We start from the raw sequence: 25,238 nt of genomic DNA, 5'->3' as shown, positions 1-25,238 counted from the left end.
GGTTCACAGTTTTGACAGCAGTGTGTTAGCATTTGAACAAAGTGCTGTAAATCCACAGTGTTGTGCAGGTTGTGGTTAAAGTCATGGGATAAGTGTGTAAAGTTTTGAAAACTGTGTTCAAGCAATGAAAAACGAACTAGAGTTTGGTCCACATGAACTGCTGCTGTGCAGACTGTAGTTAGAGTTTTGCACATGTGACTCCAGTTGTGCCCACTGGCGTTTAGCAATCGAAAAAAACTGTAACAGGTACATATTGGTACCAAATGTATACATATCTGTCATAATGTTACATATTAGGACCTCTTTAAAAGGTACTGACCTAAAAACATAAATGTGTACAAGAATTCAGTTGCAATGTTACTGAAGCACAAATTCCCAAAATTAGTAAATCTCTATATATTACACCTTTGTAAAGAACTTGGTTAAAGGGATAGTTCACCCAAAAAAGAAAATTCTGTCATATTTTGCTCGATGTCATGTTGTTACAAACCTGTATACATTTCTTTATTCTGATGAACAGGAAGGAAGATATTTTGAGGAGGGTTAGTAACCAAACCTAATCTGAGGCCCCATTGACTAGTATTCTTTATTCCTACTATGGAAGTTAATGCGGTCTCAGATTGACTTTCGATAATGTAAGATTTTACGGATTTTGATGACAAATTTTTAATTTTGGGTGACATATCCTTTTCAGTGTCAAACGTTAGAAACATTTGTTTTTTAGATTTTTTATTTTAAAGTACAAATAACATCACTCTCATATTTGTATAACCAGGATGATTATTTATTTTTGTAATAATTTCAGTCTACATTTGTATATAAATTTTAGAGAAACTAACATTTACAGGATAATGACAGCGAAAATTAAAAATGAACACCTAAAAACATAAACTCAAAATCAGTAAGAAATGTCTTGGATTACAAATTCTGGCCAAGGATTTATTCGGGCAGGTTACAGCTGTCTTGGCATATCAATGTTTTGGCTGAATTTTATGCATAGTGGGAGGATTAATAATGTTTGGAGTGTTTACATCAAAGCGTTTTAAAATGGAAGATCTCGCTAAGTTTTAACCCTCCGAGCGAAGTTGACCAATCGGATAATAATGCACAACAACAATGGATATAATGGATTATTACTACAGTACATAACATGTGACATGACAACAATAAAAGAATGGCAACAAACATGAAGAACAGAAACAAGGCTTTAAAGGCAATAACATCCAACAACTGAAATAGAAAAAAGGCCATTTACATGTTATAAATGAATGTGATTGAAGAGATTTTTCCCATCAATAGTGGAAAGCTCCAATGGGAAGGCTAAAGATTGTAGGCATTGCTGAAGGGTATGTCTGTGTGTGGTCAGTATCTTGTGTTCAGACCTCAGGCACAGAGTGATCCATTAATGACTTCAGCAGGCCACCGGACATCCTGAAATACAATGGGATTGTGTTTAAAAAATTTAAATAAAACTAGCAGAAGAATTAAAAATACAATTTAAAGTGAATCTTAACCTCTTAATTAAATTTTATTTATATATTTTATTAAAAGTATATTAAAAAATAAATATATTATTTTAAAATATTTATTAAAAATATATTGATTAGTGGCATGATCTACAATCATTTTTTATTAAGAATAAAGCTGAATGACCTCTTGATCATGTGTTCGTAGATGAACTTAGGCATGATGGTGATGGTCATGGCAGTGGGAGATGCGTTCAGGATATCCTTAATCTGAGTGTCCTGTAGACCAAAACAATAAAGCATTACATAACCACAAATCTGTAAATGATACATCTGGATAATCTGGAGTGTCTATGTGCTCTTTACAGTTCGGTGGAGGCCTCACCTTGAGTCCGATGACATTCTGGCCGTTGATCTCACAGATGTTGTGCTCGGTGAGCAGGCCGTTGCGAGCGGCAGAACCATCTTTCACTAGAGACGTGATGCGTCCATTTTTAAAGATGAAGCCCACGTGGCCGGAGCTGTCTTTGTGCATGGTGACTGTGCGCTGGAATGGTCTTTAAAGGAGAAAGGACAATATTATGCATATGCACATCCTAAAACTAAGCCTGGTGAAGAGATGCTTTGTGTGGCTGCCCAAATCCACAACGTAATCACATTTGGAAATGGTGGCCATTTGCTCACGATTCAACCATATGTCTGAGTCAGGAGTGAATGCAAAGTCTGAGGTGTGAAACCTTTATTTCTATGATAAGAAAGTGGTCTGTGAGAAATCATTATGGTAATTTGGGGAAAAGTAGGTGAAATGCCAGGTTCTGGGGTGGGTGCTGCTTTGTTTTTATTTGAAGGGACTGTCCCCCTGAAATGGTTGTAGATGTAATGTAAGCTGGTAGTCAAACTTGATGACTGCAGCATGGAAGCAGACTCTATTGGCCCTTTTCATTGCATAGAACCCTACGCTTTGGTTTGGGTCAGCTTACTTCTGGGGCCTTTTCCACTGGGTGCAGTTCGTAGTACCCGATACGTTTTTACGTACCACCTCGGTTGGAGTTCCAAGCGAGCCGAACTGATACCAAAACGTGACGTGAAAACAATGTAGATCACTGATTGGTCTGAGAGAATCGTCACAACAGCGCCATCGCTATAATGTAAAAGATTAGCTTTACCTTCATGCTAGCTTGCGCTGTCTCGAGGAAACATGTTGTTATCTGTGCTTTGCTGTAAGTTCCCAAATTTAGCGATAAAACATCCACAGGTTGAGAACCAGGAACATCATAACAGTTTTTTCCAGACTTGCAGTTTGTGGCGGCACATTCACAACGCGCACGTCCGCATATATGCTTAAACGCAACTTAACTCTTTCCCCGCCATTGACGAGATATCTCGTCAATTAAGAGAAAACGCTTCCCCGCCAATGACGAGATTTTCTGTCTTTCCGCAATTCCGCAACTTTTTAAACCCGGAAGTATTGCCCTATGGCATGCTGCTGCATGTCCGTGTCTGTTTTAAAGTTCGCTCTGAATGGGATCTCTATGAAAAGTCCGTCACAAAAATGGAATTATCTCTGCTTTTTGCTCAAAATATGGTGTTTTTGCAGAAACCTACCCATATTCAAAAGCTGATTACAAAAGAACCATTAAAGGTAGGATGAAACGGTTTTTTTGTTAGAAAGCAGAGGGTCTGTTCTTTTATTTGGTATATTGTATGTTTATATATTTAAAGAAGAAAATTTTCTGGAAGGCATTAAACTTTGGTGAAAATCATGAAAAACGCTGGCGCTGGCTGGCAACTTTTTTTAAAAATGCTGGCGGTGAAAGAGTTAAATGAGGCTCAGCGGAGCGTGTCGACTGACCCCATGGGTGTTTGTACAGAAACTGTCATGTGAGACAGAGGTAGTGATAAACGCGATGTGCAAACATTTATTTGTGGTGGCCAATTTTAATTTTGTGTACAACGACGCCCTTACTTGTTTGATGTCACAGCAGTATGCAGCGCAAAAATAACAACACGCCTATAATTCCTCCCACTGCAAAGTGATACTAACATCGATGGAAAAGCTAACCAAGCCAAAGTGAGGTGAGCTGACCCGACCTGACCCAAACCAAACCATGGGGTACTATGCAATGGAAAAGCACTATATGTATCTACAATAAAACTACTGCTGTATGAACAGTAAAGACACAAACTCAACTCAGCTACACTTGAAAATAACCACTAGGTGGCAGCAAACCACTAACCAAAATAGATTTAAACGTACCCTGTCATATTTATTTCAAGATTATATTCACAAATCTACACTGTACTGGTCTGATTTTAAATCATTGCTATTCTTTAAAATCTCTTGTAGTTATTTAAATGGAGAAAATACTCAGCAATGCTGTTAAATGATGAATTTGCACATGGCTTGTATTAAAACACCACATAGACCTGATTTTCTCCACAATGGGACTTGGAATCCACAAACATTTTTATGCATAAACATACATATTAAAAAAATAGACAAAAGGGACTGACCTGTCCCGAACAATGAGTTCGATGCGCTGTGCACTCGAAGCCTTCAGCGCTTTGTGGGATTTGTCTGAGCTCCAGCCAGCACAGTTCTGACCATTAATCTGCAAAACCTGATCTCCAAATCGAAGGCCAGCCAATGCTGCAGGAGAGTTCGCCTGGACCAGCTGGACAAACACTCCCTATACACAAAGAGAGAGAAAGAGATGATGATGGAACTGTTGATATCACGACACATGTTGAGAATGAGGGTGTGTTAACCTAGAAATTACTACCAACCTATATACTCACTTTCTCTGCCAAAACAAGACATACAACAAACCAGCAACAAAAATATGAGATACAAAGGTTGTCACGATACCAGGGGTGTGACTGTGGATTGATAAACCACATAAAACTAAACATGAGCATAACATTAGGTCTTTAATTTTAATACATAGCATACTATTAACATTCCTTTGGGCTACAAAAACCTTAATTTGAGTAATGGTAACACTTTTAATGCAATTCCCTGTAATGAAGAGCTTCACTCACATTATCAATATCTTTGAGGCGGAGTCCGACCTTCCCGTCTTGGTCTTTGCAGAGGATGACCTCTCGCAAACCTGGACGAATTTCTGCCCTCCTGATACCCACATCTAGACCGGTCACAGGTCGCACCATGCCACCCACACCTGATGGTACAGCCACCTGATTCTGAGACAGACAGAGAGCAACTTTTGTTATTCATTTGAATTATGTGCCGGAGTATTTATCATATGTTACGTTACACAGAAAGTGTAAGCCATGTGCATAGCTTCAGTTTTAATTCTAATCTCAAGTGCTATAGACAGAAGATGTTAAACAACGAGAAGCTAAAGATCTTAAAGGTGCAGTGTGTAAATTTTAGTGGCATCTAGTGGTGAGTTTGTGAATGTCAACCAACGGCTCAGTCCACTGCTCACCTCTTGCTTTTGAAACACATAGAGAAGCTACGGTAGCCGCCACCGGACAAACATGTTATCGTTGGAGACAACTTAGTAAAAAAGTTTGTCCGTTAAGGGCTTCTGTAGAAACATGGCTGCACAAAATGGCGGCTTCCATGTAAGGGGACCCTCGGTGTGTGTAGATAAAAACGTCTCATTCTAAAGCAATAAACACATAACGGTTCATTATGAAAAGGTTTTTATACACCCCTGATCATTTAGTTTTGTATATTATTTTGCATTTCTGTCAAGAGATCCTTTTAAAAATGACACACTGCACCTTTAAGATCTGCTCATATAAAGGCCTACATTAGTAATACTCCAACACAAGCCTTGTGGTACATGAGTCATTCATGGGATCTGCTTCCAAGAATGAGGCTGAAAAAAATAACAGTCTATGCTGAAATACCCTCTGGCCCGCTTAAGCAATTTACAAAAAAAAAAAAAATAACACACACACGCATAATCGCCATCTCTTGCAAAAGCATACACAATTCTTCTTGGCTGTCTCTCTGTAAGTATTGCAAACAAAACCAGGAAAGAGTGAGAGTAAAGCTATGAACTCCAATTTGAGGAGAAACCAAAAAATGAAGATTTGGTTATCACTTACAAACCCTAATATGGTGAACCAGTTTCTTCTGTACAACACAACAAGATATTCCCATGATGCAGTAGTGGCCAAAAGTTATGTCTAACTTTAAACAATTGACATCTTTATTCAAATTTTGTATTAAACCTGCATTAATAATTGTATATGCATGTTGCATTGGTGTGTTTGAAGTATAGACTGAAGCTCAGCTTTGAGAAGAATTTAAGAAAACTTGGCAAAAAATGACAAACAACACATGTGCAAAGTTTATAAAAGACATAGCCCAGGACAATGACTATAAAATATTATCACAAAAGATCAACAAATATTATTATGACAGAAAGATTGCACTTTATGTATGCTTTATTATAGGGGTGTAAATCGGACAGTTCATTGCAATTCGATAAAAAAATAAAAGATGCAATTACGATTCGACTAATTTGTCAATATTTTTATATTAGGTGCCTAGTTAAGCAGTTACATTTTTACTTACAAATGCAACCAAAATATATAACATGAACATTTATTTAAACTCTTTGAAAATGGCATGATCTCTGTCCCAATTGCAACATTTACAACAACAAATTAACAAAAATACACTTTTTACACAGAAAAATGAATAATAAGAGGCAAAATGTCACAAAAAATCAAGCTTATGATGGCAACAGTCAAAGTCTTTTAGTATTTTGTGGCAAAAAGTGCAATAGTGACAATCACTGAGGTAGTTTTAGAAGAAAAAAATAATTAAATTGAAAAACAAATTAATATAAAAAATAAAGCTGTTACGCTGGTTTCACATGCACTGTAAAAAATCCAATTAATGAAATGTTGGACGGGCAAAAATATATAAGTTAAACCAATTTTTTTGTTTGAGCTAGTTGAGAAGACATATTATTTTAAGTCTAGATAAATCTGTGTTTAAAACATTAAATGAATGGTTATTTTCAATTCCAGTCAACATTCAGAATGGCTAGTGTTGACTGAACTAATTAAGACAAATCAGGTAAATATGTGGACTTATGACAGCTTTGTTTCCTGACAACAAAATGCTCCTAATATTACTGTTATTTGGTCACAAAATGTAATTGTAAGAGTTGTTCAGGCGTGAATGTATGTGCTTAAAGTTTAAATATGCGGTCGGTTAATAAAGATAGCGTCTATTTAAAAATGTGCTCGGACACTTTCGGACGGAGCTCCATATGAGCTCAATATGAGCTCCAGAAAATCATCGGCGCTTAAGTGCTCACACCCCGACCAGCGCAGCCTCGCCTCGGCAAGCGCATCAGAAATCGACTGCTGGCTCTGATATCTCTGTGGCGTTTAAACGTGATTTAATTCATTTTAATTTCTCATACTTAACAATGAAAGGGTTATGTTTTAAATCATATTTTAGGATTGCACTTAATTGATATGGCTGTTGAGTGATGTTTCATATCTTTTACATTCGTTATAACCGGACTGCATGCGAATTTGAACTTCAGAGCTGAAGGAGCGGGTGGAGAAATAGTCCCAATATCATAACAATCTTAAATAAAACTTCTAAATATACCCGTGTGTGTACCCGTGCGCGCGCGCGTACGCGCGACCCGCTCGCGCGCGCGTGTGTATGTATGTACAGTATGTGCGTGAGTTTTTAATTTAAAATGTCTTAACTCGGAAGGATCTGGATCACAGGTCATTTCATCTGAGATCAATCCGCACCTAAAAGCCTGAATCACTTACTGATTCACATGACACAAGTCAACAGCCGTTTCCTTAAGTTCACGTCAGGTAAGTGTTTGTAAATAAATGTTAATTTTAGACTATATTAATTGGCAAAGACGCAAATACTCGACGTTTTTGTAAAGATATAAGTTATATAAAGGTGTGTTATGTTATGTGTCCAAGTTAAAGTGGAGCTATTTTAGTTAAGATTACCGGACAGGGTTTATTACTCCATCTTAATTATAATTGGGACATTTTTACAAACAAACCTTATAAAATACAACACTGGCGTGCATTTTGAGACAAAAGAATAGCACTCATATGTTAAGAGATGTCAGTATTTTAGTCAGTGATAAGTCCTGTTCGAGAAAACCGCCCAATAGTGTTTAATTCAATTACGTGTGATGTCTGAGGGAAATTTGGCAATTTTAGGGTATAAAGTCTTTCACCGTCAAGCTTTATAATATTAAACATCTATTTTTGTATGTATTTATATTCCTCTGTTTATCAAACCAGAGCGGTGATGATGTGGAGAGAGGCAGACCAGAGGGTTACATGGCGAAAGAAGTTCTCCTAAATGGCCCTGGAGATGTTCTGACTGACTTTGGAGGCTTTTTGGACTGTTTTATGCCTTCTATTTAGAGAAGACTTAATTCTGTATGTTCAGTCTGTATGATAAGTGAATAAAGCTTCTGTTTTTATGTGACTGAAGTTAATTATTTGTTAACAACACCAGCATAAAATATTTGATAAATAATTTTAAAAAGTTTATTAAGTATTCCCAAATAATAAATATTAATTGAAGTAACACATAAAACATTGAGTAAATACTTAAAATTTAATTGACAGAGTCTTTGCTTTAAGTTTTTAAAGATTCAACTGATTAAAACATTATAGTTGAATGAACTATAAAGCTAGTTGAGCAAACTTTTTTATATTTGAGTCAAAATTGGGCCAACTAAAAAACATCAATCCAGGTAACACTTTGGAGTCAGAAATTGAGTGAACGTAAAATTTCTGTGGAACTAGTTACTAAAAAATAATTCATTGAGCCAACAATTTATTTTTTACAGTGTGCCTTCGGCGCCCATGTTAACAAGTTAGAGCATGCACACCACACGCGTGAGCGGAGCGTCCCCGCGGAGCAGCACTTTAATTGCTGCGCTGCTCACGCTCAATTAAAGTGACAGTGCATTGTTTATGGTTTAAATGCACGTGGTAACGTGAAAAAAATCATGAATTTTACCATAAATCATGAATGTGATGCCAAGTGTGTTTCAAACAGTCATGACTTTGAGCAATTTAAAAGAAAGCAATGATATTGCATGGACAATATCACCTGCAGTGTTAAACACACACTCGTCTTTTGTGTCCTTCGCAGTATTTTCGCTGCTACAACCGCTTTGTTGCTGCATCGCATTCACTTGCTGACGCTATCAGATGAAAAAATATACAAAAATGTGCGCTTTGGCGGAAATGTGTAGATGGACGTTAAGTCAAAGAATGAGGATGTGGAGAGTGTCGAAATAAAGTTACCTCCAATCGATTTTTATGTGTGCCATCAATTAATCAGATAGTTAAATAAAAATAAATAAAATCAAATGTATCTATCTATATCAATGTATTGTTACACTCCTACTTTATTACCTGTGAGCACGCATTTTTTTATTTAATAAAACGTAGATTTACTTAAAATACAGTGTGATTTGCCCATCCAGTTATTTTGTCCATTATGAATTAAGTCATTGGTCACAATTTATTTCCATTGCTAAAAACCTCTCATTTTGTGTTCCACAGAAGAAAGTACAAATTAAGAGGTGGAGTAAATGACACAACATTTATTTTTCTATTCTGTCCAGTATTTTATTAGAGAAAATACCTAGAAAGCATGGAGGACAATAAACATTGGATTTTAAATGGCAGAAAAAACAGCCCCAATGTACAGGCGTGTACTGTGCCCACTCAATAAAAATACAAAAACTTACATTGGTGGCCACTGGGACAAGTGCAAGGTTTCTCTGAAGCTCATCACTGTTCAGGCTGAGGCCCATGTAATCTCCCAGCTCCTCTAGATTTGGATAAAGACCTGAGAGAAAGACAGGAAGAAATAGGGAGACATGAAAACACATGAAATTGTAGTCTAGCTATTAATAACCACCAATATATAGAAGATATTTTGGTCATTTCGGAGCTTGTTTCACAAAAAACAAAAACAAATCATAAATAAACAGAAAACAGGGTGTGTAAATGTCCTGTCTACTCTCGGCCGCCCAACAGTAACTGGTTTCATATTCTGGCCATGAATGTTTCCATGCAGTAATTATTTCCTGTGTTGAGTCACGGCTTCAGTGTTTGCCTGTCTCTTCTCAACACACAGATAGGAAAATATCTGACTGTGAAACATGCTCTTATACAAACACAGACCAGCAGAAACAGTACGGCACCGTCTCCGGTTTGTGATGGTGGTGGGAAAACCCCACCTCACAAACACACAAAGACATACATAGATTTTACCAAACCACGCAGTTGCTATATTGGTGTTTATGAGACAACTACATATTTTACAGCCATTATGCAAACAGGATTAGTCTTATTTGTATTCCAAGAGGATAACATGACACTTTTAGGGGCCAGTCACACCAAAAGCGTTTATGGCAGTTGCAGGCGCCTTTTTTGAATGATATTCTATGGGCAGGGAGCGTTTGCGCACTGTTTATGCGTGCCGAGCGTGTTGCGGTTTTTGCCGCCGGCCGCAGCACGCGCCTTTGACCGAACGCTTAGAGCGGAGAAGCGCCTGACGTCAAACGCGTCTTTCCATTGTCCAGTCGAATGAGGGGAGAGGCGGGCCTTACGTTGTGGTGAGGGAAGTTTACAGTTGCTTTGAAGAACCGGACTACACTCGCTCACTCTCTTCTGCGTGTTTGTGCACCTCTCATCCTCAAACAAAGTCCGAGCAAGCGCCCTCTTTTTAAAGTTTCTGCTAATATGACAGTTAACAGCAAAAGAGCCCTCACGCTTCAATATTTGATTGACAAGACAGCTGACTCGGTGGTTGCTTAGCAATATAAAAAGCCGCGTCGCACTGCTCTTTTTAAAAAAAGGCAGTGCTTCGTGCCTTGCGTTTCAAAGCGTTTAAAGCGCGTTTGGTGTGATTAGCCCCTTATGGAGGTTTTAAAGAAACTATAAAAATACCATCTATTTACATAAAGATGTTTTCCCATATCATACTGTAATGGAATAATGAAAGTGATAAGGTCATGTATTCACTTTTTGTAAGAGTAATAAATCAAAAGTAAATTCCCTAAATTAAACACAAACACCCTACACAGCACATTTGAGTGCTTAAAGGGATAGTTCACTCAAAAATGAAAATTCTGTTATCATGTACTCACCCTAATGTTGTTCAAAACCTTTATTTCTTTATTTTGTTGGATGCAAAAGAAAATATTTTGATAAAAAATTGTAACAGCTGACATCATGCATCGACGCCCATAAAACAAATATTATGGAAGTCAATGGGTACTGTCAAGTGTGCTTATAAACATATTAAAATATCTTCTGTGTATTGAACAAAATAAAGAAACTCATACAGGTTTGGAACAACATCAGGGAGATTAAATGAAATACCTTTTTTATTTTTGACAAATTCTTATGTAATATCTAAGCAGTGTCTTGAGAGGCCTTGTTAAAGGACACAATGAATGCACATAGGTGAGAAAGCGGAGTCTGGATCAGTGGGTTTAAACCTGAGCACTTGTCTCTGGGGTTAGAAAAAGGAAACAGAGAAAGCTGCTGCCATTTCGATTGGTCTCAGATGTCCTCAGCACGTCTTCATTTCCTGTCTGACAATTACACAAACCACTGGCGAGCCTTTCATCTCTTATCAAAACAGCTCACAATCCGAGCTCCAGAAATGAAAGAGAGAATGTGGGAAGCGGGACAGGCACAGAAAACCTTCAAAGACAGCTATAGAGACAACTAAACAGATAAACACCTACAGAAATGCGTAGACAGACAGAGACATTAAAGGAACAGTTTACCCAAATATAAAAATTCAATTTATTCACCCTTATGCCATCCCAAATGTATATGATGTCTTTTCTACAGCTGAACACAAACAAATATTTTTATATTTTAATGCAGTTCTGTCTTCTTATATGGGGTTTAACATGGCGACGCTCCAAAAAGTGAAGTGAAAGCGAAGTGAAGTATGGAACGCATACTCAAAATGTTACCTCTGCATTTAACACATGTAGAGCTCTATGAAATCCGTTTAATTTTTTACCAAATTCCGTTTTATTATCCGTTTTAATGGTTCAATTATAATATAGTAATCAAAAATCATATCTTATCAAACTGAAAACATTAAACTAATACAATTTACCAACAATTTATTGAAAGTTGTAATTAACATTACATATGGATGGTTTCAGCAGTAACAACATAAACAAGTGGCTTTCGTGGTCAACACGTAACTTCCGGTAAACTCCGCTAAGAATAAATAACAACAAAGTACTTTAAACCTAGTTTATTTATATAACAAGCAACATGTAAATTACCAAGGAAACCAAAACATTTGTAATTTCCAATGAGGTATTTGTTCAAGAGTGCAGTTTAGCAACTAGTCAGACCATTAAAAAAACGAAAACCGGAAGTAAACTTCGGACCAGACGTGGTTATCGCATCACCGCATGTGCATCCGATGAAACCGTCTATAGGCAGATGTATTTTGGCTGTCACAGTAACCGCAATGTACTACAACCATCCTATTGACAAGCAACCAAATGTTTATTTTTTTCTTTTAATCATAATACTACTCATCTAGTTTTACTTTTCAGCCATCTCCATTAAATGTAAATATATTAGTAATGAAATTGTCAGTCAACATTCTATGATTTAACAGATTACAATAAATACAAATAACACACTGCATAGTCCTCACTGTATGAATGAGTGTGTAATGTTGAATTTTTGGTGTGTAATGAACATTTCTGACACAGAAAGCAGGCTCCTGTCACTTTAAGACCCGAGACAAACTGCACTGTTTTAATATAGGCTGTTTCTCAATTCTAAGAACGGACTTGCGTTCTCGTGGAGACTGGTCTTGCAAGGCGACCTCGGAAGAACGAACTCAGAAGGTCGCGAGAAAACAGAACGCACTTGTGAGAATTGAGATGTGTGCGATCTTCCTGTTGGTCACGTGACCTCCCCAGATTTCAGCGCGCAAGTCTGCACTCGATGAATCCTTGATATCAAGAACTCATCCGGGTATTTTCACGCGTCCTCTGTTCTTGTGTTCTTGAGAATTGGAATTCAACTTCGACTGTTAATGATGACGTAGAGCGAGGACACAAGGAAGCAAGATCGCTGAAGAACGCATATTGAGAAACAGCCATAATGATAAACATCGAGCTCTTTATGTTCACTTAAAGGCGCTCTAAGCGAATTGACGCGTTTTAGACCATAAAACATTTTTTGTAACATACCGGAAACATTTCCTCACTATCTGTTTGCTGCCTGTCCGCTGATCAAACTGTAAAAAAACGCGATCTCTGTAGACAGCCCAGGCTTCACAAACGGCAATATCAACATAGTGGCCAAACCTAGCACCACAAAACAAAGTATTCCAGCCAATAAACGACAAAAAGGATTTGGGGGTGGTGGTTGGGTGCGTTCATGAAAACACGGAAGGGAGGGGGAGGGGAGGAGTTAGCTACGCTCCGTCTGTTTGAAAACAGTTCAAACGTCAACAAAAACTAACGTCTCGCAGATTCGCTTAGAACGCCTTTAAACAAGAATAAAAAACTTTAAACAGAAAAAAGCCATACACGCTGGTAAATAGATGTAAAGAGTGTTGCATTGTGCAGATGTGTGCGTGAACAAGGCGGACATGGGAAGAAAGAATATGTACCTTAAAGGGCGAGCTATGCTCACGCTTTGCTCCGCACTGCGGGCCTCCAACGATCGCGCATGCGTCTCAACAAATGGACGAAGCGTTTATAGTTGATGCGCTCGCTGTTGCACTATTCTTTGAACCGACAGGGGGCAACGCAAGTCTAAAACAATACAAAGTAAAGAATAGAAGTCGTTGTTCGCTGAAACAACCCTGGTGCTTGAACATCAAAGCTTGATTAGTCTGCTGTGTTCCGGGCTTTGACGAAACCTGCTTGCGCTCTAGAGGCAGACATGAAACGGACATATATTTCTTTACCTCCAACATTACACAAAAGAAACATTTTCCTCGCATTTCTGTCATTTGGTGATTGATGAAACAAAAAACTAGCAGATTTGCCACATTCCGCGTTGTACATTAAATTCCAATTTTATGTTTGGAATCAGTGATTCTGTTCGCGTTTTTCAGCATTGCGGAAATCATAGGGCCCTACACAACCCATTTAGTGCACTGCAAGCCGTGAACACCAGAGCAGTGGGCAGCTATCCCTTCAGTGCCAGGGGAGCAATTGGGGTTAAAGAGATTCTCAGCATTTCAATAAAGTTAAATCTCATTGCTACTATCGCGTTTTGCGACTAGTTGTCATATGCATGTTTCATTATAAGAAATCTGTTTGGAATGACATGAGGGTCTATGCATTATGATTGATTTTTTATATTGGGTGAACTATTCCTTTAATAGACAGCACAACAGCAACATAACTGACTAGACAGACAGACACAGAGAAGCCCAGACAGACAGGAGAGAAGGGAGATATACAGGCTTGAGACAAATAAGCTGAGCTCTTATGAGATGATGAATGTAAAGTTAACATTTACGTTAGGCCAAATTGGACTCACTTGAGCTTGGCATCCCCTGTGTGGCAGGCTGTGGCTGGTATTCCCCCTGAGTGATGGCTGGGGTACTGGAGGTGGCAGTAGCAAACTGGGACTGTGCCTAGAGGATGAGACAAGACATGAAAATCCAAAGTCAGCTTTAAGTGGATAGTTGGCCCAAAAATGAAAAAGTCATTATTTACTCTTGTGTTGTTTGAACCCCAAAATGTCTTGTTGTTCTTCAGAACCCAAATGCAAAAATAGAAAAAAAAGTGTTGTCTCACTTTCAGTGTACATTCTCAGTGTCTGAACAGTGGTTTGGGCAGTTTTAGCTTTAATTAGTGTGTAACAACTAAGTAAGATCCACAACAAGAAAGTAGAGGATTAAATGTCTTCAGGACACTTAAAATATATGGCACAGGTCGAGTGGAGTTATTTAACACTTTTGGGTCATTTTAAAGCTTGACATGTTGTCTGTATACTATGTGAGGGGATGGTGACTGAGAAAAACTTATTTTTTCAGCTTTATTTACAAGTATTTCAAGTCTGTGTTTGGATCCTGAAGAACAACCAAAGACATTTAGGTTTAAATGTTTCCAGTGTTAAATAACCTTTCATTGCCTGTAAGTTTGGACACTTACCCTCATGACCTTGTCCACCTTAAGGTCCTCTAAGGATGGGTACAGTGACATCCTGGAAAAGAACACAATTGCCACAACATGAAAATAAGGAAATGTGATTTGCAGCTAATATGAAAATCATGTGAAAGTGAAATAGACATGCTTGTCACGTATGCCACATATACTCGAAATGTGACCTCTGCATTTAACCCATCCTAGTGAATAGTGAACACACACACACACACACACACACACACACACCAAGAACAGTGGGCAGCTATCCCAGCGCACGTGGAGCAATTAGGGTAAGGTGCCTTGCTCAAGGGCACCACAGTCGAAACCCGCCGGCCATGAGACTCGAACCGGCAACTCTCGGGTTACAAGCCTGACTCTGTAACCACAAAGCAACAACTGCCCCTTGTCGCCCTAATTTGTTTTTCAGCTGACTAGCAACCACATGACTCCATCAGGAATTGAAACCAACCCTAATTAAAGAAGAGGCAGATGAGGAACCCTATTAGGACCGCACAGGGGAAGGCTGCTGCTTTAATAGGGAGTTTTATAAACACAGACAAAACACTAAGTTTATAAGTGTAAATCCACAAAAAACAACACTAACGAATAGGGATGTGCATTTTTGTCATTTTTTTATTTGAGTAATCCGTAGGTCTGAAAAGGAGTACTTACCCAATTAATTAGGGGGCAGGGCATACGCATCATGGTTTAGCGATCACGTGTTGTGTCCTCCCTTTTACTGTGGGTTCACACCATCCGCGTTTGAGGCGTCAAATTCGCGTCTACCGCGTCTAGTTTGCCGCTTGAACATTTTGAGTTTACTCGCTTCATTCGGGCATGAAATTCTAGTCACTGAGACATTAACGCGGAAATTTGCATCATGGGAGGGGCTTCTGCGACTCCGCTCGCTTCCTGTAATCACGTCACTACTAGAGCAAGCTCCTGATTGGTTAACAAAGTTTTTCCGCCAAAGTTCAAATTTTTCAACTAGCGTGTTTCCCGCGGCAATGTGCCGCGCTAAACGCCTCATTTGCACCAAGAGACCTACAGATGTGCGCCAATGCGTCTTCATATTGACTTTACATTGAAATCACTCACGCTTGACGCCTCTCCCACGGCTGGTGTGAACGCAGCATAACCCCTTCTTAGTCAATATGTTTTGTTCATATGGCTCTCCAGGGCCGTGCAGAGACAATTGGAGAGGCAGGTGCTCAAAAAATAAAAAGGGCACTTTGCTCGCTGACACGCAAGCACACAACTGAAACAAATAATAAAGTAATACAGAATAGAAAGATGATTTTAAGTCTTAACGTTTTCCTTTATTTTCCTTGCAAATAGAGTGAGAGAGAAAAATCTATATAGACTGAGTTTTATATCTATATATTTATGCATTTGGCAGCCACTTTTATCCAAAACGACTTAAAGTGCATTTCATTTTGTGTTTGTGTGTGTCAACAGTATATGCAGTTTTGAAATTATATGATATTATTGCATTGTGACATTAAGATATTATTACGTTTACAGGCTTGTGTTTTTGTTGTCATATTTAAAATATAATTCTATTCTATTCTAATCCTGTTCGAAATTTGTATACAAAGAGAGTAGCCTATAGTTTTGAATCGTGTTTGTGTTGTGTTTTTGCACACTTTGATGCCTTGATGACACGGCAATAAAATAATGACATTCATCTCTCCTTTCATTCATTTTATGAAGCCTCTAGTACTTTCTTTATTTTCAGGTAAACTAAAACTGGTTGCAAAGCTGGAGAGTTTTTGACTGAGTTAATAATTTAGCACGAGTATGGCTATATTACCCAACATCAGCTCACATTGTCTTTTATCAAAGGCGAGTCCAGGAATCGTAAATTCAATATGATACAAAAATTAAACGAGTTTTTTTTTACCGTATTCATCGGATCTTGCTCCTCCAACAAACTCCGCGTGACAGGTGAATGACATTAGAACAGCACGAGAGCGATTTGAAATCAAACTCCTCCGTATGATTTCCCGAATATTTCTCGCGGTACTTTGATGTCATATGCGTTTCGGTTCTTGCATTGCTGCGTGAAGTTGAGCACACCTAAAAACTCGAGACAGCTACCTGTATGAACTCCCGGCAGAGAACGTCCCTGCCTTTGCCTCATCCATTGTTTTTATATGGGAAGAATGTTTTATTTTCAGCGTGAGAAATGCAAGGTGTGGCGTCACTGGCGTGTAAACTGGCTGAAATGCGTGTGTCTCCCGCCGAATGCGTGAGACTTGAGAGCCCTGTTTGCATCTAACGTTGTAGAGATGTTAATACACACAGACAGCAATAAACAAAAGCTGTGCATGCTCTCCTCACGTTGTTCTTGTAAAATAATAATAATATAACAAGCATATCGCTTCGGTTCAATGCCGGCTCGAGGGGGATCCTCCCTGTACTGCGCACCGTGTCGTGCACGTGTGGGCGCTGCCTACTAGCGCTGTGAGCTAGCTAGTGATGATCGTCCCTAAAGAGCAGAGGTGGAAAGAGTACTGAAAATTTGTACTCAAGTACAAGTACAAGTAGTTGCTAAAATAATACTCAATTACAAGTAAAAGTACTGGTGTTAAAAATGTACTTAAGTAAAAGTACAAAGTACCCCTCTTAAAAACTACTCAAGTACAAATTACTTTTTACCCGGTGATATTTACTGAATAAACATTAAATCCATTGAATGAAATCAGAAATATGAATGGATTAAAAACAGGCAATTTGTGTTTTATACGAATAAACACATAGTACAGGAATTTTGTCTGTTTAAAGAATGTTAAATGATTTTAACAGCAGCTATATTATTTCATATTGTTTCTTCATATAATTTTTATCAAGTTATAAAAATGGTCTAATGTTATTATTATTAATGAATTATGATGCAACATAAATAAGCTTGCTGGGTAATTTTATTTAAAAACAGATTTTTTTACATTAACTCATTCCCCACCAGCCATTTTTCGAAAAGTTGCCCGCCAGCATTTTTTATGATTTTCACAAAAGTTTTACAAAATGCCTTGCAGGAAAATGTTCTTCTAAAAATATATAAACATACAAATATATCAAATAAAAGAACAGACCCTCTACTTTCAAACAAACAATAAAAAAAGTGAAAAACCGTTTCATCCTATTTTTTATACTGCTTATATATTGCTTAATATATATATATTGCTTAAATATTGGCATTTTTCTTTACAAATACACATTTTTTTTTAGCAAAAAGCTGAAACAATTGCATTTTTTTGAAGGAATTTAGTTAGAGATCAGATTCAGAACGAATATCAAAGATAAAATTAGTTAATAACGTTTTGGCTTCAGTTTATCCATAAATGGGGTAAGTCCGCTATCTAGTGGACAATCGCGGTATTGCACATTAACATAAATTCTTCAGAAACACGTTTTTTATGCAAATGTTTTTTCATAATTGACAAGATAACTCGTCAATGGCGGGGAAAAAAGTCAAAAAATATTAGTGGACAAAAAAAGCTTTGAAAAAGTACCCTACTAATATTTCAAAAGTTATCAGCATTTAGCACTGACATATGTGTAATTTAGACAGGCTGTCAGTGCAGTTACACTGCTACGCCAGTGGGACGCGGCAACAGACGAATTTGATAAGAGTCCTTATTAGACTGTTTATTATTATAAGCTTAAAACACTGATTTAATATGAATAATACAATGTTGACAATGACATGAAATTTAACTTTGAGCGCCATTTTACAATGCTAAATCTTTTTTTACGGTCTATGTGCTCGTCACCTAGGTAACTGAAGCTCATGTTTCAAGTGATGTTTTCAGTCAAATTATCGTGAGGTCTACCAAACATTAAAAACGAAAACGATCACATAAATATGTTTATAAGTCTTCTTACCATAATGTGCTTTTTGTGATTAGAGGCTGAAGTATTGTAAGCCGAAATCACTGCAGATGGCAAACAAAGTTTGCATTACATTTGCACGCTGTCTCCTGTCCTTCCTCTGTTTGTGAACAACTCCCAGGTGCGGCGGCCATGGGCACTCATCATCCGGTATTTCTTCTGAATATTTAATTAATTCAGCGTCCATAACGCCAAAGTTCTTTGATATTAAAACACTAAATACAACATCACAGTGAAGGACGCGCGAGGATCGATTGAATAGCTCTCCAGAGACCAGGCTTTTTTCCGGTCCAAATACAAGGGTTTTTATTGGCCCGCCCATGATCAATTATTTCTATTGGATATCCAAATGCTGTCAAAGATTTGAATATTAATTTAATTCAAATTCTACAAGTAATTAGTAACGAATGTGATTTTAAAAGTAGCGAAGTACATTACTTACTTTAATTTGTACTTAAGTACAAGGAAAATTACAGACTTAAAAAATTACTCATAAAAGTACAAGTACACGAAAAAACTACTTAATTACAGTAATGTGAGTAGTTGTAATTCGTTACTTCCACCTCTGCTAAAGAGATTGTCCAATGAAAGGTCAATACGTCATCATGTGACTAATTTTATTTGCGTCTAAATTATTTTTTATTAATTTTACTAATAGTTAGATTGGGCAGGCCTTCACAAAAGGGCATTTAATTACAAAAAAATGCCTTGTCAAAAAGGGCACTTTGGTCATCCAGGGGTAAAGGGGCAGGTGCTTGGGCACCCGCCGCCCCCCCCTCTGCACGTGCCTGTGGCTCTCTGGTATCTCTTGACATTTGGTGTTTAAAAATGAAATGATAATGCATTGAACTTGACGGCGCTGTACATTTAGCACCTGACTTACTGTCTTATCAAAGTGAAGCCCAAAATGCGGCCTTTTGAAACCACAGTGCCTCAGTGATAAGTTCGGCTTCTCAACGGAGTGCTGTGTGGATCGGCCGGAGTGCTGCAGGAGCGCTTTAGGATTGGACTCCTCTCTGTGCTTTTGAATTAATGGTACTGATGTCACACGCCCCAGTCTTTACTATGGACCACAGGCACTAGTAACGCTAACCAGCCATAAGAACCACATAAAATAATAGGGATGTTCCGATCCAATATTCTAGATCGGTATCGGGGCCAATCCGGGCTTTTTGGCTAGATCGGATATCAGATCCAGGACCAACAACAGAACCAATCCAATTCCGATACTGTGCGTTAGCTGTGGCTGTTACTGACAAACTATGAAAAGGTCATTATTAAAAAAGCACCATAAACATTCTTATGCACTATATTCAAAGTCTTTTTTAATATACTCGATAGCTTTATGTGAAGGAACAAACTCACATTTAAAGATATTGAAGTTTACGGAACCTCTGGGTTAATGCACTGTTGAAGCAGACAGATGAAACGCATCATTCACACATGCATACACACACGATAACTGTAGGCTATTTTAAATATCTGATTTTATAAAGTCTCAGTAAGCCGTTGGATGGATGTAATTCACTATGTGCTGAGCACACAATGCATCTATTCTATTTGTGTTTGAACAGTAGGCCTGGGGCGGTAACCGGATTACCGCCATACCGCGGTCACGTGACCCATGCCGCGGGTCTGAGCGCCTCACCGTCATAACCGCAAAAAAAAAACACTTGAAACATTGGTCTGCACTTGTGTGTATATGTGGGGATGTTATACACGCAGCTTGTTAACAACCGCAACTTATTAACTGAACATTAACTGATATGATTTAAATATTAAATTGTCATTGAGTCCGAGCACGCGCAACAGAGGTGGACTGCCCAGGCGCGCACGAGACAGACGCGGACTGCCCAGGCGCGCACGAGACAGACGCGGACTGCCCAGGCGCGCACAAGAAAGACGGACCACGTCATCTTGCGCACACATACCCGTCTCAGTGCAGCTTCCCAGCTATACTCAAGCATGGACACATATGCAGTACAAGTGATTTCTCATACAAATGGTTATTTTACCAGACCATCAGGGCAGCAATAATTCACGTCATTTACAGGCTATTCACAAATTAAGGATAGAAAAGTGGCGAAATGTCTGTAGGACGTGTGGACACGCAGAAATTTTTAACTGATAATATTAATTGTTCAAGTTGTTGAATGTTGAAATTGAAGAAATGTGTAAGGAAATAATATTCACTTTACATGTTCCTTAAGTAATTTGCACGTGTTTTGTATTGAAGATAAATAAATCATGCATGTTATTTAACTCGTTGTCTTGCCAATAAACCGCGGGAATTTGTTGATTACCGACCGCGGTAAAAAAAATACAAACCGGCCCACCCCTATTGAACAGTTATGAACTTTCCATTGCGGTACAAAGATTCCCAAGTGGGGATAATTCAAGGGCATCAATTCTGCACCCTGGAAGCCCATAAGCTTAGTGTACAGGCTGATTTAGGCGCATCAGTTCTGCACCCTGGATGTGTATAAAAGGTACAGTCAAGCGCGTAATTCCCAACATAACCATCTGCACACGTTAAAGCCTTTTTACTATGACAGTTTTACGCAATTAAGAAAAATATATTTAGCATACTTATTTGATCCAACGTACCTATTATATGTTCTCCTAAACACTGCCATGATCAATAATTACTAATGTTTCCTGTAACTTGTAAATCATTTTAAATTATTGTTTTTTTTTTCATTTAAAATTACTCTAGATGTAGCAGAAAGCACTATACACATTTAACATTTTGCAGTGTGTGTGTGTAATTTTAAATTGTTCAAGAAAATTACAGTTGTATCGGATTGGCAGGTATCGTATCGGCTAATACTCAGAATTCTGGTATTGGAATCGGATCCGATAGGAAATGAAAATAAATGTGGTATCGGGACATCCCTATAAAATAAATAAATAAACCCACACGATCATCATTTACGTCATCGTTTTCACTGATGAAACATTCAAGTACTCATGCCCATCCCTGTAAGTAAGTAAGGCTGCAAGACATACTGAAATTATCTAAATATTGAACTTGTTCATATTGCAATATGCAAATAATAATGCACTTCAAAAAAGTTATATATGGTCATATGTTTTAGGTCGATGCAGACAGCAAAGAGACTGGAGAGACAGACCAAGTGACTGTATGTAGTGTTATGCAAAAACAAATGGATGATACATACTTAAAAGCATTATCATATAGCATTATCATATATTTCTCAAATTTTGTGAAACCCTAACTCTCATCAAAATAAAGTCTCACACTAAACACTCCCCCTCACACACGGCAATGTGTCAGTACTCCAGGCATTAGATCTGCTGCGCTGTTGCTTTGACGTTATGAAACGGTCCGCCTGCGAGTCCATCTGTGTAACATGATCTGCCCAACATTAATTTACTGACGTAACGAAACACGCTTTGTGTATTCATCAACAAACAACCAATGACACATTTTAGAGTCATTTTGCACCTCTTGAATGTGACTTTATATCTAATGTTTGCTGTGCAAACTCATTTGCCTTGACAAAATGCAAAGCATGTTATGGGGGAATAGTTCATTATTAACAGAGCACTCTGAAGTGCATAACACAAAATTAAGCTAATAACATCACTATAGAGGTAAACAGCCAGGAAGTAACCATTAACAAACATTAAGTAGCTTCACTGCGCTCTTTATCCTAAAGTTGAAAAGAAATGGGAAGTGCTTTTCTGGGAACTCATCCATTGCTGAGAAGGGAGTGAAAGGTAAGAGAAAGCAAAGAGAGAGAGAACGAAAGAAAGAGATAGAGAGAGAGAGAAGTACAAAAAAACTAATCTCAAGACAAAAAGAAAGGGATAACAATGAAAACTATGAGGGTCAAATGTATAAGTTAGTGGAGGAAAGGCCAACCCGAGTAATACAAGCATGTGAGTTAAAGACATTGACGTAGTCATAATCATATGACTGATCACATGATGTACTGTGTATGTTGGCCAACATCAGCATCGGCTGTAAATCCAACAGCGGTAAAGCGTTAAATCATCATCATCGGTTACTGTAAACCAGAAACCAACAAAAGATAAAGGACCAGAAAAAAAACAATCAAGACACAGGCACAGAGCATAAATGTATCGTTCGTGACACTTTAACATTGAATATGGTACTAGCATATTGACAATATTAAAGAAAAGCATTATCCCCTTCAGGGGATAATATATAAACTTACAAATAGAAACTAAAGTAAACTGTTTTAGTAACAAGAAATATGTTAAGAGACAATTATAAACTGTTGGAAAATATTGGAGTATAAGGGCTGTGGTAGATTGCTTAACTTCCCTAATAAGACACCCACTATACAAACAAGACCAGATCATGTGATATGAACAAATTCGACAGGAAGCAGGAACAACTTTGTGAGAATCAACGTCAACAGTGAGATTAAGCCTTTGTGTTTACATACAATAACATACAGTTTTACAGGTTTGCCAAATTCAGTTTTGACAATACCCGTTTCAACACAAGTAAATAACCAAGCAAATTTAAAAAGATAAAGAATCACATGCTCGCTCGCACACGTTCACAATTCGCACAGATCTGTGAAACACTCTCAGACAAACATAACCACAAAACAGCAAAACGCTCGCCTACACCCTCATGAATAAACTCCCACAGTAACACACACAAGACAACTCATGCGAACCCACACATTTGGCCTCTTAACACCATACACAGAACCTGAAGAGACAAACACACTGAAAAGGGTTTAGCACTGACGATTCGCCCACAACCAATGCTGTGGTAGAAAAACACACTAAAAATATCACAAATTGACACCCTCGTTCCAGACGATCACTGTTTGTCATCCCATCAAAATGTCTCTGTAAAGGGACATTATTTGCTGTGAAGAGCACTCTTGTAATATAAAGATGTCTCTGAATAGTAAACTGTAGGAGACAGTGAGTGATTTTTGTATGTGTGCATTCATTGTTTGGAGCTCTGGCTAGTTCAGTTTCAGGACTCTGAATCCATTATCAGCTGTATGGAATGGGCATTAAGTGTGTCCGTAAATCAAGAAAGGATACAGGACAACTGGCGAACTCATTATTGAAGCGTTTGATCATTGGAAATCTGTCTGTCTGTGCTGAAGAAGCAACAAACACAAGGATTTTACATTGCCTTTACATGCTTTAATTCAAAGTGTCTTACAGTGCATTCAAGTTATAGACTTTTTTTATCAGTGTGTGTTTGATTCTTGAGATTAAACCTATGATATCTGCATTGCTAACTAATCTTTCAACCACATATGTTTGACCGAACCATGCAACTACTAAACAAACATAAAGCGAGTGGAGAACTGTCCAGTTGAGTGGGTGAGGGGCCTTTGGTATGGGGGCAAAGCAAATTTTCAGGCAGGCTGAATGAGTGCCGAGCATAATAAATGACTTTCCCATGGCAACTGCAACTCTTTTGGTTGAATCCAAAGGAGTTTCCATGATGTGGCGATATCCGATTTACAGTTTTGGGGAGAGTGCTAAGATCCACCACATATAAACCTTCATCGTGACTATATGCATTTTCCATGCCATTGTCAGTTCAATGATGACAGAGTTTATATGATATATAACCGACTGCTGGTGACTAATAGCGTGAGGAATGTGGAAAGTCCCCTTAATTTAAAACCATACAAAAATAGGTTATATGCCCTTAGGAGACTACACTTATAACTTACAAACGAGTTTTGTTTGTTAGTAGTTTCAGTTGGCGTCTGTTTTTGTTATCAATAATTCAGTACCCCATGTTAGCATGCTATATAAACTGAACATATACTGTACATACCTATAATCGAAAGTAAAACAAGGTTTGTTTTACTAGTCATGAACAAGTTAAACCAAGTAAACGTGGTTTTAAAGCAAATAGGTTTAGGTTTAGTTTTTCCTCTGCATTAAAAACCTAATCGGTCAGCTGATTAATGTTTACGTCATATATTTTACTTTAAAATACCGCATAACTCTAGACAAAAGTCATGACAAATACTGTTTTAAACATGTATAGGGATTTAAACCACCACGTCTCCGAAGAATAATCTAAATTAATAAAAAAAGTAAAATATAATTTACTCAAACTCGTTAGTTGTTCTAGGTTTAGCTTTCCAAGTAAAACAAGGATTGCTAACTGCTTTAGCAAACCCCTAAACATGCTAAGTTATATTTTTGTCTTTTTTTAAACAACAGCCAGGTGACACGGGCCAAAATATCGTCGATATATCTTAATATGATAAATATAACTGTTACATGAGAAAAGTAAAGTAAACACAGGCACGTCTTTGTTCATCGTGTGTTAGCAACTGAACGGTTAAGTTTAGCTTCGGTTAGCCAGCGGATCTTCACACACCTGACTGAATAAAATCACAGACTCTGATCAACACAACATGATTTAGCTCATCCAGTGTCAATAATCTTACCTTTATGTTTTCAAAGTCGACTTCGGATACAAAAATGGGTAAATGGAATGGGTTGGAATGTAAACAAGCCTCGCGCTGTAGATGGGACCCTTTTCCTCTTTGGGTTGGAGCAGAAGTGAGTGAGGCGGAGCGGAGGTGAAATGAATACAGTACTGTGGTGGTGGTGCACTACAGTTCACTTGCCACTATAAATTAAACTTAAGCTTGTTTCATGACGTTTTAGTCACCACCTTATTTTATTGATCTTGGAGGCTGGGTGGAAACAATGT

General features: G+C 38.0%; 1 protein-coding gene across 1 annotated transcript; it reads right to left on the bottom strand.

Annotated features, from left to right (window-relative positions):
* Positions 1-762: 762 nt before the first annotated feature.
* On the bottom strand, positions 763-25,130 carry sdcbp2 (syndecan binding protein (syntenin) 2). Its single transcript, XM_065286149.1, has 9 exons — positions 24,970-25,130; positions 14,642-14,693; positions 14,025-14,121; positions 9,218-9,318; positions 4,509-4,670; positions 3,981-4,156; positions 1,852-2,023; positions 1,654-1,745; positions 763-1,431 (listed from the first exon to the last, which is right to left on the bottom strand). The coding sequence occupies exons 2-9, from the start codon at positions 14,690-14,692 to the stop codon at positions 1,377-1,379; spliced, it is 906 nt and encodes a 301-aa protein (XP_065142221.1). The 5' UTR covers position 14,693; positions 24,970-25,130; the 3' UTR covers positions 763-1,376.
* Between the last annotated feature and the right edge of the window lie 108 nt (positions 25,131-25,238).

This window comes from Paramisgurnus dabryanus, chromosome 21 (assembly GCF_030506205.2).
Source record: "Paramisgurnus dabryanus chromosome 21, PD_genome_1.1, whole genome shotgun sequence".
NCBI classification, from domain to species: domain Eukaryota; kingdom Metazoa; phylum Chordata; class Actinopteri; order Cypriniformes; family Cobitidae; genus Paramisgurnus; species Paramisgurnus dabryanus.
Note: the sequence above shows the minus strand (reverse complement) of the source record. Positions and strands in the feature narration are given on the sequence as shown.

Coding starts and splice junctions, on each gene's coding strand:
- sdcbp2 (XM_065286149.1), bottom strand. CDS start 14,692: ATGTCACTGTACCCATCCTTAGAGGACCTTAAGGTGGACAAGGTCATG. Junction 4,671..9,217: donor TTGTCCCAGTGGCCACCAAT/GTAAGTTTTTGT, acceptor TGTCTGTCTCAG/AATCAGGTGGCTGTACCATC. Junction 4,157..4,508: donor GCCTCAAAGATATTGATAAT/GTGAGTGAAGCT, acceptor CTTTGTGTATAG/GGAGTGTTTGTCCAGCTGGT.